This window comes from Athalia rosae, chromosome 7 (assembly GCF_917208135.1).
Source record: "Athalia rosae chromosome 7, iyAthRosa1.1, whole genome shotgun sequence".
Taxonomy (NCBI): Eukaryota; Metazoa; Arthropoda; class Insecta; order Hymenoptera; family Athaliidae; genus Athalia; species Athalia rosae.
This window is the reverse complement of record NC_064032.1, coordinates 1,059,490-1,083,295: the sequence shown is the minus strand read 5'-3', so window position 1 is coordinate 1,083,295 and position 23,806 is coordinate 1,059,490. Positions and strand designations below refer to the sequence as shown.

At 34.5% G+C, this 23,806-nt stretch overlaps 4 protein-coding genes and 2 long non-coding RNA genes across 17 annotated transcripts; 3 read left to right on the top strand and 3 right to left on the bottom strand.

The window, feature by feature from the left end:
• The first annotated feature begins 67 nt into the window (after positions 1-67).
• LOC105693710 (probable NADH dehydrogenase [ubiquinone] 1 alpha subcomplex subunit 12) lies at positions 68-1,465 on the top strand. Its single transcript, XM_012413809.3, has 3 exons — positions 68-228; positions 357-439; positions 1,077-1,465. The coding sequence occupies exons 1-3, from the start codon at positions 134-136 to the stop codon at positions 1,316-1,318; spliced, it is 420 nt and encodes a 139-aa protein (XP_012269232.2). The 5' UTR covers positions 68-133; the 3' UTR covers positions 1,319-1,465.
• On the bottom strand, positions 230-1,213 carry LOC125501723. Its single transcript, XR_007279349.1, has 2 exons — positions 475-1,213; positions 230-261 (listed from the first exon to the last, which is right to left on the bottom strand). It is a non-coding gene; the product is annotated as an uncharacterized LOC125501723 (long non-coding RNA).
• Positions 1,466-1,769: 304 nt separating the features above from the next.
• Positions 1,770-18,278, bottom strand: LOC105693713. Of its 8 annotated transcripts, XR_007279338.1 has the most exons (15): positions 15,130-15,557; positions 14,871-15,040; positions 14,655-14,729; positions 14,358-14,513; positions 12,216-12,398; positions 10,672-10,774; positions 9,933-10,216; positions 9,120-9,306; positions 8,212-8,509; positions 7,801-7,912; positions 6,609-6,699; positions 5,367-5,585; positions 4,376-4,553; positions 4,044-4,176; positions 1,770-1,847 (listed from the first exon to the last, which is right to left on the bottom strand). It is a non-coding gene; the product is annotated as an uncharacterized LOC105693713 (long non-coding RNA). The 8 variants fall into 8 exon arrangements; XR_007279340.1 differs by lacking the exons at positions 14,358-14,513; positions 15,130-15,557 and adding an exon at positions 18,264-18,278; XR_007279337.1 differs by lacking the exon at positions 14,358-14,513.
• On the top strand, positions 5,561-13,147 carry LOC105693707 (neural/ectodermal development factor IMP-L2). Its single transcript, XM_012413807.3, has 8 exons — positions 5,561-5,775; positions 10,015-10,242; positions 10,528-10,592; positions 10,677-10,761; positions 11,200-11,389; positions 11,938-12,137; positions 12,225-12,347; positions 12,435-13,147. The coding sequence occupies exons 2-8, from the start codon at positions 10,015-10,017 to the stop codon at positions 12,453-12,455; spliced, it is 912 nt and encodes a 303-aa protein (XP_012269230.1). The 5' UTR covers positions 5,561-5,775; the 3' UTR covers positions 12,456-13,147.
• On the top strand, positions 13,385-22,901 carry LOC105693703 (lysine-specific demethylase 4C-like). Of its 4 annotated transcripts, none has more exons than XM_012413800.3 (11): positions 13,385-13,530; positions 14,232-15,050; positions 15,139-15,344; positions 15,415-15,770; positions 15,848-18,552; positions 18,630-18,812; positions 18,905-19,204; positions 19,285-19,476; positions 19,566-19,679; positions 19,766-19,858; positions 21,491-22,901. In XM_012413800.3, exons 2-11 carry the CDS (start codon positions 14,256-14,258, stop codon positions 21,539-21,541), a joined length of 4,995 nt encoding a protein of 1,664 aa, XP_012269223.2. In that variant the 5' UTR covers positions 13,385-13,530; positions 14,232-14,255; the 3' UTR covers positions 21,542-22,901. The 4 variants fall into 4 exon arrangements, with proteins under 4 accessions (XP_012269223.2, XP_012269224.2, XP_012269220.2 ...); XM_012413801.3 differs by having other exon boundaries at positions 19,953-22,901; XM_012413797.3 differs by having other exon boundaries at positions 13,386-13,530; positions 20,450-22,901.
• Positions 19,378-23,806, bottom strand: LOC105693711 (nuclear nucleic acid-binding protein C1D). 2 transcript variants are annotated; one of them, XM_048658219.1, is made up of 4 exons: positions 23,666-23,806; positions 23,355-23,579; positions 23,078-23,272; positions 19,378-19,514 (listed from the first exon to the last, which is right to left on the bottom strand). In XM_048658219.1, the coding sequence occupies exons 2-4, from the start codon at positions 23,566-23,568 to the stop codon at positions 19,510-19,512; spliced, it is 414 nt and encodes a 137-aa protein (XP_048514176.1). In that variant the 5' UTR covers positions 23,569-23,579; positions 23,666-23,806; the 3' UTR covers positions 19,378-19,509. The 2 variants fall into 2 exon arrangements, with proteins under 2 accessions (XP_048514176.1, XP_012269233.1); XM_012413810.3 differs by lacking the exon at positions 19,378-19,514 and having other exon boundaries at positions 22,742-23,272.

Here is a 23,806-nt window from a genome sequence, read left to right as displayed (position 1 = left end):
AATTTATTGTTCGGTTCAATAAACAATCGTTAGATTGCAGCACTTACCCTGGGCCATTTTGAATTTTTACATAATTGTTCGCTTGTTCCCAGTTTTCAGTTTCGGTGGTTGTTCAATTGCCATAAATAAAAAAATGGCGAAATTTTTGGGTCTTGATAAGATAGCGAGATTTTTTCGAATTGTCAAACACAACGGGGGCATACGAGGTTCCTTAAGAGCCATTTACATGTTTGTACCAACGTTAATTTTTATTTCTTCCAACTGTAAATCATACGATATTATTAAAAACAGAATACAATTCGTAACCTCTTTCACGAATCTTATGTTCATTCATTTATCTTCAATGCTTTTTACAGGCGAGATGAATTGAAAGCTGGTGACTTGATAGGAGAGGACAAATTTGGGAATCGATATTACCAAAACAATATGTTCTTTTACGGTAAGCTCAATATTTTTTTAACTTATCTTACTTACTGTACTGCTACCTTGCACTTGCTCGATCAACATTCTTTGTACCAGAGAAATAGATGCTAGAGGGATCAAATGTTTGGCTTGTGTTGAAATCGGACTTGACTACGATCCTTAAAAGGCTAACAAGTTTTTCTAAGTCCCCTGTAAATCCATTAGAGCATCTCTCAAATGCAGACTCAACTGGGGTGTCATTATCATATTCAGTTTTAAAAAAGTATGAGAATCAAATCTCCTTTGACGACCTGGCATCGGTCGTTACATAGTTTTCTTTCTGTACAAAAGTCGTATTCTCTGTTGGTCAAAACCTGAATGGGAGGTTTGGATAGCTGAAAAACGATTATGGAGGTTTAAGTATTTTTTTTCATCACCCGCCTGGACAAGGTGAGAAATAAAATCAAATAAACTCCAATGTCATCCACTATTCAAATCTTCTGAGGGGTTTTATTTTCTTACATAACTACCAACTGCGTAAAATGCCCTTGCAGAAGATCCAAATAAGAAAAAAACTACTACAAAGGCATGCCTCCTTCATAGTGCCAAACAAATTCCATAACTCCTTTTTTTCAAATACAGTTGAAATAACATCTATCCTTTTACCTTTGTAGGACGCAATCGTTGGGTTGAATATAACGATAGCGTTGGTCTGAATTATGATGCATCACAAGTTCCTGCTGAATGGTACGGATGGCTACATTACAAGACCGATTTACCTCCACACCAAGACCCATCTCGCCCCAAGTACAAGTGGATGATGGACCACACTGAAAATTTTTCAGGCACTAACAAAGCTTACATGCCTTACAGTACGACCCGTCCTAAAATCGAGGCGTGGAAACCCCCCAAGTAAGACCGATGAATGACAAATATATAGAGCTGAAGGTAGGAACTACTTGTAAAAATCTATTAAATATCTTCTATAGCTAAATTACTTCGTACATTGCAGTTTGTGTGACATGTACGATAATTGTAAATAAATAACTTTCCGTTTAACGTATACGTATGAACAAACATATTATTATTCACATTTTCCTCAAAAAATTTGTTGTGTTCTCAATAACCGAATCAGTTTGCACTGTTACTTTGTTACTTTAAAAATGAGTAAGCCAATTTCCACATTATGTTTGTCTTGGACCATCCAAATTCGTGATGTCCATGATAATACGAAACAGCTACAGATACTTTCGAATAAATTGCGTTTAAAATATATTTATAGAATGAAATGTATGCGAAATACCTTTTTTTTCTTCACATTATACAATCGTAAATAAAGTTCCCCGACGAATGAAGCGAGTCCTGTGAAAAAAAAGGAAAAACATTCGTCCGTCCGAGGATCCCCAAACTGTCACAGGGAATTAAAAATCTTCCGACAAGAGCATCTGAAAAAAATTGAAGAAAGACGAAGTTGATTTGGGAGAACTAAAAGTGTCCATAATGAAGGAGAAGGGTTTCGAATCCATATTAATTGGGCAGTTAAAGCCGAAGGTGATCGAGTGAGATCTGGCAAAATCCAGCAATGTCTGACTAGATCCATATCAGACGTCAAGGATCCACCACGTCCCCCTTGCGTCGTTCATCATGTTTAACGTACACACATACTTATATGCATTAAATAAATGTAGAAGATAGTTGTATACAAATGATACGGTACGATATCTACACGTATTTATCTCCTTATATATAAATTAATGAATTATCGATCGGAAAAGAAGCCCTGCTGATATTTCCTAATTAGTAATCAACGGTCACCGACTTGGTAGGGTTGTAATTCGCGCCTCACAACAATGATCTAAGTATAATTTAATCACGACTGTCACTCCGTCACAGAGATGGCAATTATTTACTTCAATTAATTCCAAGTGTCTATATACCATTGAGACATGACACCTCCCCACACAATTCTTCCCTTTCGTAACTCATCTAAATCGACATCAACCGTCACCGATACATGATATGTATGTCGATTATTAACGGTCAATTTTACCCAATATATCTTTCATTGAAAGCAATACCGCTAGCTGCGGGAGACAATTCTTTTTTGGCGGGATTAATTATCAATCGAATAACAAACGAGCGAGAACCTCTCCGCTTTTTTTCATTCATTCATCCAAGACCCGCGTCAGAATCTTCAGCGATTCAACCGTTCTTCAAAAAGCTAATTTTTTGAGTATACGTAATTAGAAATATTGACGATAATGAGTAGGTAAATGGAGTTGCAAAGGTTTATATCTACTGCACCCGGAAAGAGCTCTCCAGAAAGAAATTAGGGATTAAAAAAATTAACGAGGAACATTTGAACAGAAAATTTTTGGGATCTTCGCCTAGTCACGTCCACGATCTGAATGACAGATTTTCCATTGAATAATATATTTATAGTTACATGAAATTCAAAGAACTAATCAGAATTTAAAATTCGCAGTTGTGCTAGATCTGTAACTATTCCGAAACGCGGTTTTTCGCTACTTCCTAGAATTTATGTTACAACATATGTACTCCAAAAAAACTTACGAAAAAAAAAAGGTAAACTTTTTTACCGTTTTAAAAATAAAAATACCCAACGGTTGGTCTACGGTATAGCACCCGTTATTTGAAAATTTATCAAATATATATTAAAAAAGTCTGTCGGCGTTCGATTCAATTAATGTAATTTCAGACAAATTTTATTCTAATTAGGTTTTCAACAAAATAATGAATCAATTGATAATCGAAAACGTGGGCGGTTATTACTTCTGATAACTTTTACCTTTATTCTTTTTCGTTCTTTTTCTCTACCTATCCCTCATTGAAACGCTTGGGCTCCAAAAACATTGTATGTGGTGACCGTTTGAAAATTTATTCTAATTTTACTTGTCCATTCTTTTTTGGGTCTTCTTTTCATTTTGGTTGTTTCTAAAAAAAATATGGACCCAGTAAAATTATTGAAGACTATAGATTGTCAACATACTTTTAAACTATCTACGTATATACATTGGTATATACCTGTATCACCTACTAAACAAAAATACATACTATATAATCTTCCGTATGTGGTTTTGGTCGTATGTGCAGGTTCCCACGAAACCTGTTTCTACTTTAAATCGTTCTTGTTTTATCTGGACGATGAATCACTAATTCTCTTCAAGAATCACTACACATTTGTATATGCACACACGTATACGATACGAACGTAAAATTAGGCTGCTCTCCCTCTTCCCTCTCGCCAAACAGAAATCAGTTATTATTTGTCAAAATAACGTGCTTTTCCTTCGATTATTTATTGTTGATATTAGGGGGGCGAGCTTTAGATTGAGCACAATTTTTTAAATAAAATTACTAATAAAATATTCGTGTACTATCCCGAAGTATGAGAAACGATAGAAACTAGAAAGGTTCAAAAAAAAAGAAATAATAAGGGAAAATTATCGTAAATATTGTATGTAGGTGTATAAAAATAACAGATAAATCGTTTTGATTCTCAATGATCTGCTAATGGTAATAATAAATAATGATGTACGATGATGAATGTAAACGGAGTAATTTTCGCTATGGGGGATACTTCGTTAGCGTTCTACGAATGTATATAGTTATCTACGTACCTAGATACCACGTATGCGTATCTCCCTATGACATCCACGATTATCTTTTCTCTTTTCATTTTCCATAATACCTATTATACCTGGATAGGTATACGTACTACATTTCCCGCAATTAAAATTGCTTTCGTAGTACCTATAATTTGAAAAATTAACAAATAAATAAAATAGAATAAGATAAAACTACAAAAAAAGGTACCTCATGAGAGAAAATTTGCGAATACACAAATATATTATATTATATGGATAACGAATAAGATTTTTCCAGGTTTCTTCATCCTTCCCTTTTTCTGATCAAGAAAAATCAAATGAATTGTTATCATTATTATACGTACGGATGATTATTCATGCCTCAAATATCGTGGGGCTCCAGGCTTTTTAACTATCCCATGGGTAAGCGTTTCATTAACGTTAATAATGACGTTGCTGCGGGTACCGCTGCTGCTGGTGCTACTACTGCTGCTGCTGATGTAGGTAGAGGTATGCATCGTAGAGAAGAACGTCATCACGGACCTAGAAGCGACAAAGTTCTTCTGAGAATTAGATAACAATTACATGATCGCAAGATTGAAAACTGAAGACGTAGTTCTTTTTACCGTACTACTAAAATGCAATGACGTCATCGAAAAGTAATTTTACTATGTGGTATAAAAGTGCTTTACTATATTTACGGTATACATTCGACAATTATTGTTTACAAATTTTATGGTGTCAATTAAAAATCAGATGAAATAAACAACAGCTCAAATATCCATCTGGAAATTAATTAAATTTTTATTATTTTCATCATCGACCCCTTTATTTCGTTTGATTTTTTTTCAATTTTTTGGAGATCAGTTCAGACGTGTATTTCGGTAAAGAAAAGAAAAGAAAAAAGAGAAGAAAATCTCATCTCGTTTAAATTTGTTTGTAATAATTAGAAAATTTTCTTCGTTTAGGGAAAGGGGGGCAGTGGAGGTGGGGATGAAAGGAGGAGGGAAATATAAAAACTTCATATTATATACATACACCGATATTTAAACGAGAAGAAAAATGAAAAGGAATAATGAAGGTGGAGAAAGCAAAGTGAGTGAGGTATAGGTATAAGGAAGAAGAGTTCAGAACCCATTGAATTGAATTGAATAATAAAAAAGCGCGGTCCTAGAAAATATAATGTAATAATAAGGCGTCATGATTGGGGAGTGGGAAGGGAGAGTAGGGTGTAGATTTATCAAAGAAAATCAAGTAACTTAAAATACAATACAAATTGATTCTATGGGTGAAATTTCCAAGAATTAAAACCTTTTAGAAATTAGTCAATATAGGCATACTCATATAATAATATACCTAGTATACTGTCCTGTGTCCAACGTTCGGTATACGAATAAGAACTTTTAACTAAAAGGCTTTAGAGCTCTCTCTGTTGAAAATGATTGGTTGCCAAGGAAAACCCCCACCTCGTCGTGACAGCCAATCCTAGTAGAGCGAGGGATAGCATTGTTGTTTTTGAACGTATAAATTGACCGGCACTAACCCTCTGCAAATCAGTTCCCAGGTTGACGTGGTCTAAAATAAACAGTTTTTCGCGTATTTCTATTAAACGTATACACATATATAAAATCGCACAATTCTGTTTTTTTTTCTTTTTCAAATTAGTTTCTAATTTTTGATATCGTATATCTAATCAAAATCAACCAACGATAAAAATTGCTATACAAGTACATCCCATTGAACACCTTTACATATAGAACTAAAGGTGAGTTTTATCTCAATCGATTACGAATCCACAACGTGATAAACTATATTCTTAATTCTCTGCGTCACGAAAAGAATTTGAGATAAGAATATTAAATTTACACTAAAAGCGAAAGAATTATTCGATTTATCACGTTAATTTTTTTTTCACTTCTGGATCAAAGAGTACGAGAGAAAAAAAATTAATAAGCATATGCTTCATTTGGTTCTATGTAGGTATAATATAAATCAGATTATCATATAAATGTATGTGTATATGGCAAATTTTATACATCGTTGAATCATTTTTTCTTACGATATAGATGAATAATGATCACGTGCTTTTTTCTATTTTTTAGAAGTATATTCCCCTCCCTCCCCTCCTACCCTCCATATTCCTCTCACCCTTCCGCCCCTTTTGATAGAGATGATATGTATATTTTATCTAATATGATTTGCTGTGGTTCTTCTCAGCTCGGATACTTTCCTCATTCATAACATGTATATATCTATATACTATGTAGTGTACACATGTTAATAATTCGGTCACTACAGTCATCTGTGTGTATGAAATTATATCTTCAGTTCAGTATATATACATAAAACGAATGCGTATTGCATATGTGTAATTATCGATGACTATTATGCAAGTATATAGGCGGAATTAAATGATAAATTATAAGTCGGATATAAATTACTCGCCTTTTAACGTGTATTGTAATATATGTGAGTACCATATACATGTATACAGGCATGTGTACCTACACGATGTATGTAGATTAATTAAAGTGAGGAAAGTAATAAAAAAAAAGTTTGACAGATATACTAAATGATCGTAAACCAATATATACGTACGTGGAATGATAATCTTGTGCACACACGTGCGCTTACGTATGCATCACATTTTTCTTATTATTGTTCTTTTTTTCATTCCTCTCATTGGAATCTGTATGAGTTTTGCATCGATGTAACCAAGATTCCAAGAAATTACATGAAAAACGAAAAAAAAAAAATTAGAGAATGAAAAGAATAGAAAAATAGAGAAGAACACAAAAAATTAGCTTGCGCAATTAACGATTTAAATGTGCAAGTGCACGTCTAGTATGCATGTTAAAAGGAGTTTGATGAACAGGTATTTATATTCTCATATGAACGCGAAGAGTTATATTACAAATGTAATACGTATTAAATGCTTTTTTTTTTGTTTTCCACGACGTTTTGACCTTTCAGAACTCTCACGAGTTCACATTTCGCTGAACCGTCAATTTTGAAAGAAATTCCTCTTTCTTATTTTTTATTTCTTTTTTCTTTTTGGCTTGACTTCATAATGCAATATTATGGATTCGATATTTTCTGCACAAAATGCAATTTTATAAATTTATAATTATAATTACTTTTTATTTCATCATTTCCGATGATAAGGAAGTAATGATAATAAGTTACATCCGAGCATAAGGAAGTAATGATAATATTACCTAGAAAATGATGATTTCCAAATGACGTTAATCTTACGTTTTCGGATAAATCATACGTTTGTATATATTACGCATATAATACATATAATATTTTATCAGATAAAATTCATAGTTGAGCATTTAGAATAGATTTAATTTTCATTCTATATCGAGCATTGCGAGCTTAATTATAGAAAATTTGCCGGCTCACCGCCGAGATGATAAAAACCGGAGGATTGAAGATATATATTTCAAAGTTCAAGCCGTACACTAAACACGATAAAAAAATATAATTCTTCCAATCTTATAACAAGATGATTCAATCGGACCCTACGAACTGTAGAACTCAGAGTTTAGTATCAATTTTGAAACTTATTATCTTTTGGGGAAATTATATTGATATAATAAAATCGTTTTGTCTGATTTTTCTATCTATTACGAATATTATAGCCACGCGTTTAGAATATCATTATTTTAAACCTCGTATCTTTCAAAGTTTTTCCATACGTGGCAATTATACAAATACACAGCTATAATAGATGCGTACATACTTATACACATGAATGTATGTAAAGTAAAAGGTATTCACTTACATACAAATTAGGCGGGTAGGTACCGGGCGTAGAATATAAATTTGGAAAACATATCCAACTCCAGCTCCACAGCCGCTGTTGCTACAACTCATACTGCAGCCATACTCATTTTCTAACAAAAAAAATCAGTTGAAAATAATTTTCTTCAAATCGTTATAGAATTATTCAATGTTTATCCCCCGCATGAACTTACCGTGTAATAAAATTAATTTTATTTCGAAAAAATGATAATAACAATACATGAAAAAAAAAAAAAAAAAACTTAACAACGTGACGAAATTTTAATACCGTGTGTGCATAGGTATGATAAATGATGCAATATTTCTATATCGTTGTATCATGTGAATATGACGACATAAACAAATCGTCGAGATTTAGTGTAGATTTTACCCTTAGAAAAGTTGTACGTACCTGAAAACTCTGGAAAGTCGGTTCTGCTCCGGGCGCTTAACGATAATCAAATGCGAACCTCATCGGGATTTTCTATGAATAAATAACCCATATGTCCGGTAGATTTCTTTACGTCATCGCGCATTTCCTCTCTCAAAACCGGGTCAACGAGAATTACGAAGATTCAACTTCTAGCTCTCTTCAAATCTCCGGTCTATATACGTACATAGGTCGCATATAACCAGATATATACGCCAGGACCTCCGACTTCTCATGGTTTTCTTCAACTTTCCATAAAACTCAATGCCCCTTCGAACTCCTGTAAACCAAAAATTGTTGTTATTATTACAAATTAATCAAAGAATAAACTATGTGTCCACTCAACTATGCGATGGTGCTAATTGGACTTATAGTTTCCGGGTAGGATTTAGAATTAAATTTTTTTTTCTTGTTTCGGGTAATTAGAAACGAAAATGTTTTATCGAGAAACGAGTCATTAATTCTTATTATATTGTTAAAACCTTGAGTAATGTTAATAGTTTTTTTTTTTCTTCTACTGATAAAGTTTTGAGTAAATTGTGGGTATGTAATACATACATATACCTGATTTTATACATTACATACCATACTTCTGTATAGGTATTATGTGTAGTATACGTTCGAATTTTAGCTGCTGGGACCTTTGGAGCGCGTGGCTCATCTATTATTCATAGACCGGCAATAGGGCCTTACAAAGAGAGGAAGGTTTATAAATATTAAAACACCTATATAGCTCCTTCTCAGTTCAGCCCTCGAGTTTATGCGCATATAATTACATCTCCCACATAATAACATGTATCGAATAAACGCGCATCAAACGTTTAAATAGCTCCTGATATTTCTCATATACCTTGTAGGATATTATAGTATAGGTATATGCATATACTAACCTTGTATAACTGTGTCTATGGATGAAAAATTGGTGCGATTATAGATAAATTTTTTACGCTCATCATCATGTACATAAATCTTTATAACAGGTTCGTCGTGTGGTTTCTTTTGTTGGATTTAAAATTGCTAATTTATGTTTCATTTTATAACGGGACTTTCCAATTCTTCAGACTTCATCTCGGTGTTCTAAAACAGATAAAGATTTAATAAGTAAAAATTAGTCGATCGATATGTATAGGCAATTTTCGATGAGAATTAAAATTTCAATGATGTTATTCGTATTCTTATTATAGGTGACGCAAGCTTCAATTTATTCTAAGAATTTTTCTCTTGATCTAATTGATCACGCCAAAGGCAATACGTTAGATTCTTGGTAAAATAATCGTTGCGTGAATCGAAATTCGCGATTTGAGATAAAGACGGCGAAATGTGCGCCGAATTTTTATCGCAGTCATGGAACCCATTTTATTGGAAGAGTTTTTGAAAATTTTGCAAAAAAGAAACATAGAAGAGCGCGGTTTTTTTATTCAAACTTTGCCGCGAATCTCTGATAGTAACAATTACACAGAATACTAACCTGGAGATGATTTTATCGGAAGTAAAAAGTTAATTTAGCTTTCAATGATAGCGAGAAATGGGATGTCGGCCATTGAGGTTTAAATCCCTTTAAATCGATCGACGCTATCGATTAGGTTCTGATTAATATTCTTAACGGGAAAATTTAACATTTACGAATAATGAATTAGCGTTCAGCCCGCTTTTGTCTAACTAGAAGACGGCGTGACAGTTTCCATAAAACATTTTTCTCTTACGATCAAAAGGTTCCTGATGAATCTATTGAAGGGCTTGGAGTTAAGAGGTAAAACGTCAAAAGTCTCTGTTCTATAATTTCAGATGCATCGACTCGCCATAATGTTCTCGGCAGGCTTACTGCTTCTGGTATCCACGATTCCACATAAAACGAACGGTGTACCATTGTCATTTTTGAGGGAACGTGTTCAAGAAGATGCGGACGAAGAAGCGGCGATCGAGGAAAATGAAATCGATCGCGATGTAATGGTAGCGCCACCTGCGAGTGTTGCCCAAACCAGACAAACTGTCAAAGGGAAAAACAAATTTCAGGTTGGTAAAAACGCTCTTTAAAGACCTTGTTTAAATTTGTTGCTATAGGTTCACCGCAATTTAAACTCCGTAAATTGCATATAATAAAATAAAACAATTTAATGACGCTTGTGAGGGGTGTTGATTCTTTAGAATATCGGTTGCCAACAATGGCAATAACAATGAATGATGCCCCTAATAAGTAATTTGCGATTTAAATAATGGCGGAACTTTGACATTTTATAACAATGATGTTTACTTTCATTTAAAAACTGTAGCCTACTTCATTTCTTTTTTGGATTACAGATAAATAATAAAGAATGGGTCCAGATGTCAAGTAGTCCACCCGGCGCTATAAGCTTACCTCTGAGGTAGATAGAAATAATAACATAGAAAAAAAAGGTTTCATTCAAAAATATTCGGTGATAATTATTTATAAATTTTTCTCACCATAGATCTCACATCGAATTGGAGTGCGAAGCTATAGGAAGTCCCATGCCTCAAATCCACTGGCTGAGAGGTGCAGAGCCACTTCGCCAGGTACGTCAAAGGGCTGCAAAATAATCATGAAGACTGTTTAAGAAGCACCATTAATAAATTTAGTTTTGGTAATAAGGTCAAGGAAAATCAAATGATGGTTGGATTATGAATGGATCATACCTTCATGTTCATGCATGATGTGGTGCTTATCACTTTTGTTCTGATTGCTGTATTAGGCCAAAAGATATACTGTACATAGTTGGGATCGATGAAAAATTATAATCAGGCTTGCTCGCTGTTCTCTTATTCTGACCAGTTCAGACCATAAATATCGTCTGCAGTATTAGATCACAAGGATAAGATAATCTAACTCCAATAATAGCCAGCTGTTGAAACTTCAAAGCTCATATTACATACTTTGACTTAACAACAACAGTTTAGATCGATAGAATTCGCTTTGTCACTTTGACTCAACAATCTTTTTTTTTTCTTATCCAGCTAGATGAATTGATGGGGAACAGCATTGCGGACATTAATACTACGCCTAACAGTTGGGGAGGAGTGGCAAAGACCAGATCTCGGCTAGTCATTGACTGTGCTTCCACAAGAGATCAAGGCATAATTACCTGTGCCGCAGTTGCTGGCAGTAGGACGGTTGTATCAAAGCCAACCATGCTCATTATTAATGGTAAGTTTTATGTTGTAAAAATAAAAGCCCCAACTGAATTGAATCTGGTTCAAAATGATGAGTTGCGTCACAGCCATCAGACAATTCAATGCTGTGCCATATATCTCTAGTTATATGGCGGGACTATCATAAGCTTTGTAAAGATACGTAGAGACAGTATCTTTAAATCAGTGATTTTAGATCTTGATTTAAATAGATCAAATCAGCAAACCATATGTGCATATGGTGATCGAAGTATAAGATTTAAATAAATAAAGTAGATCATGCTCTGATTCTCGATGCCGCCATGCTCAGAGTAACGCCGTCTGTCACATTGTAAATTGTTTCCAGACTGTATTGAATCGCAAATATTAGGTGGAGTTTCTACTTAGAATAAATCTAATCTCAACGTTTTCTGTATAAAATTCAATGAATGTAATGAAATTCAATCGCGCTACTCCATAACTGTACCATACGTGACGATATGAAAATTTACGTGGGATTACATTTGGAACACTTTGTGTCATGTGAGCATTACTGATTACTGTATGTTAAATTGTCCATTGCAGAACTCAGCAAGGCAAACGGCAGCAGTTGTCTAGCAGAAACTAAACCTAGGGTAACACTTCATTCCCCGACTATGGTGGCACCCATAGGATCAACAATTGCACTTCCCTGTAGGGCTAGTGGCAGACCCCGAGCTCCCCGTACACTTTGGCTGGATAACAGCAATCAGCCTATCACATCGACTTCTAACCCTCGTTATAAGGTATGCTTGCCTTATTTAACTACTTAGTGCCTTGCAGATGGAGAGTATGAAGCTAAAAAATAAAAAATTCTCACTCACTTTGTTCAGGTACTGGGAAGTGGAGAGCTTGTGATCTTCCCTCTACTTTGGAGCGATATGGGTGAATTGACCTGCATCGCTCAGTCGGATCGAGGCGAGGATATAGCGATTACGTTTTTGTATCCATTGTCGGTGAGTTGAAAAGTTTTTTTCCCAAAAGCCTTGAGGTTGATTTTTCTGCAACTGATGATTCTAACATTTTTTTTTGTTTATTTACAGAATGAGGATAATGAAAGCTAAGCGCGTCAATGACAATGCATCGTACAAAGAATCTAAATCATTGATAGATCAACTTTTGATTAACCGTCTCTCTAAATTGGATGATTAAAACCAACGAGTCATATTTGCATACTTATTTGCATTGCATTGGTCAATGCATTCAATTTTCTAGTCACTAAGTGTTAAGTAGTCTTATTTTTGAAAGTATTGCCTTGAATTTGTTTCACTAAAGTATGATTAAGAAATAAGTATGACTATACATTCCGCTTAATATATTTTTGATTTTATAAAAAGTATAATGCTATATATGGTAGTACTTCGAAGTATTGAATTTGTCATTATTAATATTATCTAAGTTATGATCGCCTAACAGTAAATATGAACCACATGAACAATTCATTATTATCACTTATATTAGATTAGAATCGTTGTAGTATCGACGAATTCAGAACTGTGCGGTTCCAACAGAATCTCACTGAATACTTACATTTATTAGTAGTACGATGAGTTTCAGAGTGATTATTTCTGTTCCTATAATATTTAACATAAATACTCGTAAGATTGATTTCTACATACCTAAAACTGAAAAACAGTATACTTATGTGTAACGAAACTATAATATAATGTATTTCCTTGTAACACGTTACGTTCTTTTGAAAATATACTTGCAAAATGATCCAGATAAATACAAACTGCCTACGTTCCAATGAAAACATGTCTGTTATTCCATCCGTCAACCCCTTCCTTCTGTTAATTTCTAATTGAAAAAAAAAGAATTGGAACTGTAGTGGGAAATGCGGGTGTAGGATGATCATATTACGACGCAGAGATTAATCAAACCTGTAAAACGAACAATCTGAAAAGTGCTACGTGACAAATCGACGAAATTCGAACACCGCGGATATTTTTTAACTCAACTTACGCGTGCGCGATATAAAAGCGTCCCCACCAGCCTGATGCAATGGACGACGGTGGTTGATAGTTTGTCAAGTTATTGGGTTATTGCTGTATGAAATAGTCAAAGAAAATAGTGGAGTTAAAGTCGGATTACATATAGTTTTGTGGAAAATGTGATAAAAGTGCACTCGTGCATCTCGTGAGTACAAAAACTTCGTCGTTTCTATTTCCCAGCTAAGCGTTCCAAGCGAATCTCCCACTGGTAGTGCTTTGATTTGGCATAGTCCACAAAAAACCAACGTTGACTTGAACTCACAAATATTTGTTAAAATTTTACAGCTAACAAACATTACACCCATCAGCAGTCTAATTCTTATAATTCAACCGCATTATTCTGAATCATGTCACATTTTAATGTATCGAATCCAACAAATTACATCATAAATAGGCGATAGTTTACTCTTGTCAATAGGGGCGCCCATTTTGTTTATGCACTATCAAAAGGTAGCCCGTTCTAAAAACATGTACTACCGGCGTGGGTGAGGTGTGGAACTGGGATGATTTCTAATGAGAACTCTTATTTATGTTTTTGTTGTTGTTTATCATTTTCACAACTGTAACGCTCAATTATACAACAGACTCATTGTTCACTTGCAATGAACTCATAAAATAAAAGTCACAACGATCGGTGGTAATAGGCTTGTTTTGCTTTTTGCTGTGAAATTTTATCAACGTTTTGCCAACATCTCAGGGAGGTTAAAAAGCTGGTCAAAGAACCGACCATTCTGGTAATGGATGCATGATTCGCATTAAGTTGTACTAATATTCATTGATTAAGAAGTAACGACGCTTGTTAGATTTTCTTGAGAAATAAAACTTATCCGCCTTTCTTCGTTTCAGAGATCCGATATAAATCTGTTACTGATGAGCGCACGGAAAATGTCTATCGATAATAACTCTGGGGGTGCGCCCCGAATAATGGTATTCAGGCCTACATATGAAGAGTTCAAAGATTTCAGTGCTTACATTGTTCATATGGAAAGTAAAGGTGCACACAAAGCTGGAATAGCTAAAGTTATACCGCCGGCTCAATGGGTAGCAAGAAAGTCCGGCTATCATTTGGATGATTTAGATATTACAATACCAGCACCCATCTGTCAAGTAGTCGATGGAAAGCAGGGTCTATATCAGCAGATAAATATTCAGAAGAAATCGATGACTGTCAAAGAATATAGCAAACTGGCTAATTCTGAACGATACAGTACTCCTAAACACTTTGATTATGAAGATTTAGAAAGAAAATATTGGAAGAATATAACTTACGTAGCTCCAATTTATGGTGCTGATGTTTCCGGTTCACTCACTGACCCCGAGGTTAAAGAATGGAACATCAACCATCTTGGAACAATATTGGATTATGTTAACGAAGACTACGGTATATCAATTGATGGCGTTAACACGGCATATCTTTACTTTGGAATGTGGAAAACAACATTTGCCTGGCATACCGAAGATATGGATTTGTATTCCATAAATTACCTTCACTTTGGTGCACCCAAGACATGGTACGCCATACCACCTGAGCACGGACGGAGACTAGAAAGATTGGCTAATGGATTTTTCACGTCAAGTTATCAGAGCTGTCAGGCTTTCTTGAGGCACAAGATGTCCCTCATATCACCACAAGTTCTTAAGCAATATTCCATCCCCTACAACAAGGTAAAAACCTCAATAAATTCATTGTAAAGTCGTAATTAATTTTTAATCCATTTGTCAATATACTAAATTTATTTATTACATTCTACAGATAACTCAAGAAGAAGGCGAAATCATGATCACTTTTCCGTACGGTTATCACGCGGGATTCAATCATGGTTTTAACTGTGCTGAGTCCACAAATTTTGCGACACCCAGGTGGGTCGAATACGGAAAACGGGCCACTCAATGCTCTTGCAGTAAGGATATGGTCAAGATTTCTATGGATACGTTCGTGAAACGCTTTCAACCAGAAAGGTATTTTGGTTAACAATGTTAATCTCCATCAACAACCTCACAAATAATTTTTGTCATTAATACGTGGCAGGTATCAACTCTGGTTGCGCGGAGAAGATGTTGGTCCACATCCTGAAGATCCTCGACAAACAGCTGCTCCTCTGCCATCTCAAATGGATTTACTTTGTGCAAAAAATAGCAACGGCCAACTACCCCAAAGCTATCTGGACGCAGCTCCGAAAAATAAAAGACATCCCATACACCGTAAGAAAAATATTGCAGCGACAAATTCTGACGTTAGCATGGTAGATTTAGCTAATCGTCCAGACATTCCTCCCGATGTAAAAAAAGTTTTGGAAGATATGGAACTGGAGGAAGTTGATGAACCACCAGATGAACAGCAAGAACAATTTCTTGAAGATATCTGGCTAAAGGCTGGGGAAATGGGTAAGAAGACATAAAAACAAATTAAAGTCTGATGGGTATTAGTTAGACATTATTTTAAAATCCTGTTTTTTTAACAGACGTAAGCGAGGCATCTGTATGCGACGATGGATACAATCGTAAGAAGAATCGTAAGCGAAAAAAGAAACAGAATAATTTGGACAAGCGAAAGTCGAAGGCAAAGAAGAATTCGTTGAAACTAAATACGATCACCGAACATGTGGGCGTATCTGAATCGGTCATGAAATCTACGGAAATAATGAACATGCTCGAAGCTTCGGTGCCCTGTCTTGTTTTAACGAATTTGAAAGGTAAAAATCCGGAGATCCTAAATCAACTAAAAAGAAATGATGACAATACTATAGACTTGACGATAGAAAGTGTTGTGAACGATAATGGAAGTCCGGTAAATGGTCAAGAAGTGGAGTCAACCACAATTCCTTTTGAGTTTGTTGAACCTCCTCGAAAACCTGCAAAACAAAAGAAGAAACACACTAAACACAGCGAATGTAAAAAACACAAGCAAAAACACAGCAGCAAGGGCAAACATCGATCTACTGATATCCCAATTCTCAGTATAAGTGAACCTTTGGATATTTCCGACATGGACGTTCAACGCAAACTCACTTCAATGCCCAGTTTGAAGGCATCGAGTATTAAGGATATGTCAGCTGGCCAGAATAAGGTGAATTCTTTACCAGGAAATATCATATCTGTTGGAAATGAATTCAGCATGACTACCGTGAAAAATAAAACCGTAGTTAATATTACCAATGGAAGACAAGTTCCAAACTCTAGTCAAACCACGGAGAGAGACCTGGATAAGGCTATAGAAAAATATTCTGAAGATTTATCAAAGCTTGTAGAATCTAAGGGGAACTTTGCTAGAACATTTATGGGAAAATCGGAACCGATTTTGAAATTAAATGCCCTAGAACATTTGCCCCACTTCGCAGACCTTACAACAAAGCTGTCGCATGGGTCGAAGCAGCTATTGAATATAAGTAACTTTGGGAGCATCAAAGCTGATGATAGTCCAGATTCACCTGACGTTAAAGCCCCGCGAAATAGTGCTCGTAAAAGCATCGTAAAATCATCAAAATTAACTCCAGCGATATTGAGAGTGCGCACTACAAAGAAGCCTCAAACTCTAGTGACTTCGGAATTATCTAAAACTGAAGAAGATAAGGACATTTCTAATGCCGTCGACGGGTTGTTAGTTCTGCAACAAAACTCTTGGGGAGCCGTTCAAAATAGTAGTAATTCTCAACTACAATATCCCAATATCGCTGCTCCTACAATATGTGATATAAAATCCAACGACTCACCCCCTCTTCTCTCTCCGCAAACGAGTTTCAATATTTCGAAGGCTCAAGGTACGACGTTTGCCGCGAGTAGCCAAACCCCTTCGATTGGTTTGCTCCAACCAGAGGCGAAAATTTCATCAGATTCAAAGTTATTGGGAGAACTTAATGAAGACTTTGTAGCAGAAGAAAGAACTTGCCTCATTCCGCAGAATGGCTACTCTCCTGTTGACACGTATAAACTGGGTGGTGAAAGACTTGAATCAGCAAATACAAAGAGCGCTGACACACCAGAGGCAAAAATTTTAAATCCTGTTCAACAAGGCACTAAAATCCTTCAAATGTCAAATGGTATGAAGTTATATCTGACTGAAATACAAGGTGCAGATGCAAGAACAGGTAATGGGATGGAATCCGTAAGTTCACCACCAATACTCCAAAACCAAAGTACCATTCAAGCTTCCATCAATTGTGGCAGTTTAAATCCACCGGTTTTATCTTGCTCTGAAACATCTATTACCAGATTGAGTACAAACAATATAGTTGATGGAACACCGGATAACTCACCTCTGTTAATACCAAAATATAGTAAATGTACGATAACTCCATCAACAATATCTAACAATTTACTTAAATCAAGACTTGAAAATACAGACACTGTAACTACAAATCAAAATTTAATCATACAAAAGTTAATCACAAATTCAGAAACAACTATAAGTTATGTTCCAAAACAACAAGATATCTCAAAAACAAGTTATAATGACGATTCAAGCGAGACCGCCATAAGAAATATACTGCAGTCTTACAATGCAGCAAGCAGAAATCAACAAAGTATTATTCCAACAACGGAGGAGGACTTCAAACCATTGGCAAGCCAGCGTTCTATGAAAACTCTATTCGATAAACTCAATACAGATTTAAAACTTTGCGATGCAAAAAGTTCATTGTCACAATCACCATGTGGCAATCAATCTTCGATTGATATTGCAAATAGAAGTAATCAATACCTGGCTATACATTCCCCAAATACGGAGAAAAGAAATTCAAGGAAAAGTCAAACGAAGATTGTAAAATCTCAACCTGCTATTAAACACTCTTCCAAAGAAATTTCAACAACAACAAAAAAAATTATTGAAAAAGATAAGAAACAGTCTCCGTCAAGGTTTTCAGATATTTCTAAGCCACTCACCGTCAATCTGGATGAACAATATCCGATAACAAGTATTTCCAGTCACCTTATGAGCAGCATATCTCCAGATCCAGAGCCTGTTGTACCAGGACATATGGTGGAAATGCTGTACCCAAGTGATCCCGATGTAAATTTACTACAGGCATTCAACGATTACTGGAGTACCCAAATTTCTCATTGTGCAGTTTGCGCTGCATTTGCTTCCACAAATAGTGGTAGCGGTAAGGCGATGACCCCCGATTGGAAGTATTGCAAACCTATACATTTACCAGATAGTTCACCAATTTGGGTGAGTTAAAAAATTTTACTTTCATCTTGAATAATTGTTGTGCAATTATGAATGAAAAATTAAATTTATTTTCACAGGTATCCTCCAGTATCTTTGCCGCAAATTCAAAAGAACAGGGAACAGAACCGGAAAAGAACAAACTATTATGCTGCAGAGAGTGTCACGTAACTGTTCATGCCTCCTGTTATGGTATCAGCGTTTTACCCACCGATCTACAAAATTGGGCTTGCGATAAATGCAGGGCTGGAATGGTGCATGTTGTAAGTATCAATTGATTTCACCACCACTTGTTATTACTTTTTCACAAATCGACTCTTCCAATTTTTGTTATTTACACCTGACTCATTTTTAGATGTGTTGTTTGTGTCCGATGCGAGGCGGTGCAGTAAAGCGAACGAGCGATGGCCGATGGGCTCATATTTTATGTGCCCTTTTACTACCAGGTGTTACCTTTAAAGACCCGATCAACAAAGATCCCATCATAGTGCTAACAATCAAGACGGAAATGTTGAAACAAGAATGTGGCTGTTGTGGCCAACGGGACGGAGCCTGTCTTAGCTGCTATAGTTGTGGCGCTCTTTTCCATCCCTCCTGCGGTTTGATTGCGGGTGCAACTTTTTCCATACCATTATTTGATGGTTACAAATTGGAGGTTGGTGTTAACTTTCATCCACCTTCCTTTTTGAGTGTTGAAAATTTTCAAGGAACTATTATTCACATATTTTTTTCCAGGTCACCTGTCACAGGCATAATAATGAGAAGGAAAAAATCCCAATGGTACGCCAAGGTGAACCGGTATGGGCGAAGCATCGTAACTCTCGATATTACAGAGCCAAAATTCACGCTATTAATGACACAGTTTTCTATATGGTCACTTTTGACGACAACAGTTTTCGTGACGATCTATATCCTTCTGACATCGTTGTAAGTTTATCTTCAATATTCAGTTAGCTTCGATTAGTCTGAAACAAATTAAGTTTCATTAATCTGATTATGTTTATTACTTTTTTTAGAACTATGAATCAGGAAATCATCCTCCGATCGGAAGCTCAGTTATGGTTAAACGGCCGGATGGGCAGCCGTATAATGGAATTTTTGAAGGCACTAATCATCGCATCATGTTTATGGTGAGAATTCATTATAATTTTATGTAGTTATTTCTCTTTTTTTTTCACCAGAGCTTATAAACAATTTCGATATTTCTGAAATTCAGGTTATCTTCGAGGATGGTTCGCAGCTGCTTTTAAAACGCACAGATATTTACAGTCTTCAAGAAGAGTTACCTAAGCGAGTGAAAGCACGGCTGGTAAGTAAAATTATACGTATAAAAACAGTTATAATCGAATTGTTGAATAAGGTCAAAGTTCCATAAATCATTTGTTTTTCTTTTTGATTTTCAGCAGGGCAATAAAATATAACGTTTCTAATTATGTCTATAGAGGCAATAAAAAATTATCCGATATATTGATTAAAAAAGAAAAAGAAAACCATAAAAAAATAACATTACTCTCTCTAAAATATATTTTCTGCAGAACAACCAAAACAGGCATGTCTGTTAGATGTTTTCTATACTTGATTTGATAGAACAAGTTAATGTCAGAATTATGAGAATGGTTTTCAATCTAAGTATTAATTTGAAAATAGTTTTCTACCGTACACTATAATTGCACGTGTTATACTTTCCACTTAATTATGCATTCGGAGCAGTCCTATTTTGTCATTTACACACTCTGTTTTTTTTTTCTTTTTTTTTAGGACACTTTATCTGTAGTAAACAGTTATTTTCATTTCCAGTTATTATTCCTATGCACGTCAACACGCTTATTTTGGTTTATACTTGTTAATTTCTATATGATTTTTTTTCTCTGTTTGTTCTCTGTATCTTTATTTGGCAAAGTCACATGCATCCGACATGAAGTATCGGTATCATCTCTACGGTACTGAGGGTGAATCCAATATGCAGAGGAAAATCAAACCGCTCAAGAGACTCGAATAATCTTCGATTACTCGTTGATTGGTGTTGGGAAAAATTACTCAGAAATTTTGAAATTATAACCATCTTGCGAATTATTCAGATAACACACGAAAAAATTCAGAGTATTCGAAACAAAAACAAAACAACACTAGACACAATTATTATTTGATATTTGAAAATATTTTTTTTCTTCATGAATTATGACAAACATTACTAGGCTTTATTATCGATGATGATGATAAAGCTTTTCACCATGTAAAATGTTGCATTGAATTGTAGATAATTTCCGATACTGATGTGTAATAAGATAGTATTTAGTAAATATCTGTATCAGTAGATAAATTTTAATCTGAAGGCTTCATTGTCTGCTACGGAATAAACTATAAATTATTTTATTTTCATCAAAAATGCTTCGCTGCTGATATTAGTTTAATTTTTACATAGCTAGTTTGATTTTATTCAAACAACAAAAAATCAAGAAACAAAAACTACTTAAAGAAAAAAATGGATAAAAGAAATTTCATTTCAAAATTTCGAATATATTTTTAGTTTCCATTTGAATGAATTTCCAATATTAATTAGGTTGATACTTTTGAAAATCAGGTCGAGTATTAATCATAACACAGCTGTCCTGTAGAATAATGTTATCGATATTAATGTGTAGTAAAATATTTGACACCAGCTAAGCCCACCGATAATAATCATTGATTGGGGCAGTTGATGATTATTTCGTCATCTATTGAACTGTCATTTTGTACCTGTAAAAATTTTAAGCTGTGAATGTGTTGATTTATAAACTTTAAAATAGAGAGAAAGAGACGGATAATTATTGATATTAAAATTTCCAAAATTCAGAGGTATTAATTATTGAACTTTGAAGAAAGGGAAAAAGAAAACAAAAAAAATAATTAATAACAAAATAATCCATGAAAAAAATGAGTTCTAAGTGTCTGATCGTTACAGAGAATTGAACCGGAACAAGCAACTTATTGTCCTGCCGGATCTGAAATGTGAACAGCATAGTCAAAAGTGTCGACGAGCTCGTATTTAAAAAATCAATTAAAAATGATAAATAAATAAACGAAATAAATAAAAATATCGTTTTACAACAATTGATAAGTGTGAATGTCCATCAGATCAAACTAGCAAGAGTTGAAATTTTTCTTTCTTTTTTCTAATTACCAATAGCTCATACTATATTGAAAAAAGGAACATATATATAACATAGATATAATATTAACATAATCTACATACTGTAAGATCAATTCATGTAAATATATACAATACATACATATATATATTATATATTTAATTTTCAAATATTCTATTATGCATACAGTTATAATTTATATGCAGTACGAAATTATCAGAAGATCAGACATTTCCGAGCGTTAGAAAATATAAGTGATCATCAACTACAGAATTTAGCTGTCTGACGATTAATTTTTCTATTTCTAAACTTTTAGAATAATTGCAGAACTTGGAATGACCTGCGTCAAGTATTAGATTATTTTATTGAACTTGTGTGGAATAAAAAAAATTTCAAATGAAACGTGATGAACTAATTATAAGTGAGAGGTCATGGAAATGATGAAATTATAGTTTATCACGATGAAAATTTGGGTATGATTAGAATCAACTATACATAGGTGAATAATTCAAGAGTAATTTAGTTGTTACGTTAGGCCTGCCAGGGGTGTGCTGTGAACCAAATCAGAGCGTTTTCTTGAATTACAGTATGTTTAGTTGTACGTAGATATGTATATCTCAATGAAATATGACCGTAATTAATGATAAATATTGAATATTCGATATTAAACTCTGAATTATAGAACAATAATTTGTGGTCAATCTAAATACTATTAAAAAAAAAAAATTAACAATAGTAATAAACTCGTTGAAATAATGATGATTGAAACGTATTCATAATGTAATAATACTTACCTACATTCAAAATAGTTCTCCGATGCTCTGATGATGTATAAAATATTATGCTTAGCAAAAAAAAGAAAAAAACAGAAAAAAAAGGTCTGTATCATCAATCATTATGATAATTATTAGTACGCACTATACCTGTAAATAGGATTGCGTTTATTTCACCTATGAAACTACTTAAATTATTATTAATCACCGTTATAGCACGTAACCAGTAAATTTAATTGCTTGAAAGGGATTAATTAATAAGTATAGGTATGTAAATGATGAGAGCGCATATATCTAGTTATTTTGAAACCATATTTACCCAGTCATCACATACCAGTAATACTGATTTTGAGTGAGTTCATTTAGGTTATTTGCCATTTCAGACTTTATTCTTATTATTGTTTATTCGGTGTTGCTGTACCTCGGATGATCAATAAACATGTCAAACATTTTTTGTTATCGCGTTTTTGCTCCTTCATTTATACGCCAGTATAATTTTTGTTGAACACACTCCAAATAAAAATAAATTGTACACAATTCACGTCGTTGCATCATTAAAGATCACATTAGAATTAACAAATTACAGAATTTGTATAAATTGCTCAATCTTTATCTGTCACTTCTTACCTACTCCTCCACTTCTACCGGTATCACTTTTTTCCCTCGTTGGTTCCCATAAGCCACTCCTCACAAACCTTTGAGCTACATCACGCTTCACACGAGGCATTATCGTGTCTCTTTCTTTTATCTGTTTTGCCCGAACCATGTATTGTTTCAGTCTATCATTTTCTGACTTGATTTCGTGCTTCATAGGATCTTCGCCTGCAAGCCAATGATTTGTCAGTAATAATAAGAAGAAAAAATACATGCGATATGAAGAAAAAAGAAAACTCAAAGAAACCACCTTCAAGACGTAGGTACATCCAAAATAGAGTGTTGAGGCTGTAAGACATTAGCAAATTGTACTTGAGCTTATCAGAATTTGTTAGTTTATCATAAAACTCTGGATTGCTGGCCAATGATAACAGTTCATTTATCTTCTCCGTTGATTGATGAAAATTTTTTACTTTTGCAACAAGATCAGCATTGCTGGCTAATTCCTCAAACTTGATATCCATTTCTGAAGAACCTTGGAATTTCAATCGATTGTTCCAGTAATAATAAATGAAGGTTCACCATGTATTATGAATAATTAACACATTTTTAATAAATTACCTCTCAGGCAGTAAACGATTTTCAGACGTCAGTATCGAGTGGTGTAGAGGTTATCATCAATACTGCATGTGGGATTTTCACTGTCAGTCAAGGTGCACTAGCTTCAGTTAGCTTGATTGGTAGCATCAAAGAGAGTAGCAC

Bases quoted from the DNA above. Each gene is read 5' to 3' on its own strand.
- LOC105693710 (XM_012413809.3), top strand. From the start codon at position 134: ATGGCGAAATTTTTGGGTCTTGATAAGATAGCGAGATTTTTTCGAATT. The intron at 229-356 runs GTTTGTACCAAC...TGCTTTTTACAG, and splicing joins TCCTTAAGAGCCATTTACAT to GCGAGATGAATTGAAAGCTG. The intron at 440-1,076 runs GTAAGCTCAATA...TTACCTTTGTAG, and splicing joins AAACAATATGTTCTTTTACG to GACGCAATCGTTGGGTTGAA.
- LOC105693711 (XM_012413810.3), bottom strand. From the start codon at position 23,568: ATGGATATCAAGTTTGAGGAATTAGCCAGCAATGCTGATCTTGTTGCA. The intron at 23,273-23,354 runs GTGGTTTCTTTG...ATTGGCTTGCAG, and splicing joins GATGTACCTACGTCTTGAAG to GCGAAGATCCTATGAAGCAC.
- LOC105693703 (XM_012413797.3), top strand. From the start codon at position 14,256: ATGAGCGCACGGAAAATGTCTATCGATAATAACTCTGGGGGTGCGCCC. The intron at 18,553-18,629 runs GTGAGTTAAAAA...TTATTTTCACAG, and splicing joins CAGATAGTTCACCAATTTGG to GTATCCTCCAGTATCTTTGC. The intron at 19,205-19,284 runs GTTGGTGTTAAC...ATTTTTTTCCAG, and splicing joins TTGATGGTTACAAATTGGAG to GTCACCTGTCACAGGCATAA.
- LOC105693707 (XM_012413807.3), top strand. From the start codon at position 10,015: ATGCATCGACTCGCCATAATGTTCTCGGCAGGCTTACTGCTTCTGGTA. The intron at 10,243-10,527 runs GTTGGTAAAAAC...TTTGGATTACAG, and splicing joins AAGGGAAAAACAAATTTCAG to ATAAATAATAAAGAATGGGT. The intron at 11,390-11,937 runs GTAAGTTTTATG...TGTCCATTGCAG, and splicing joins AACCATGCTCATTATTAATG to AACTCAGCAAGGCAAACGGC.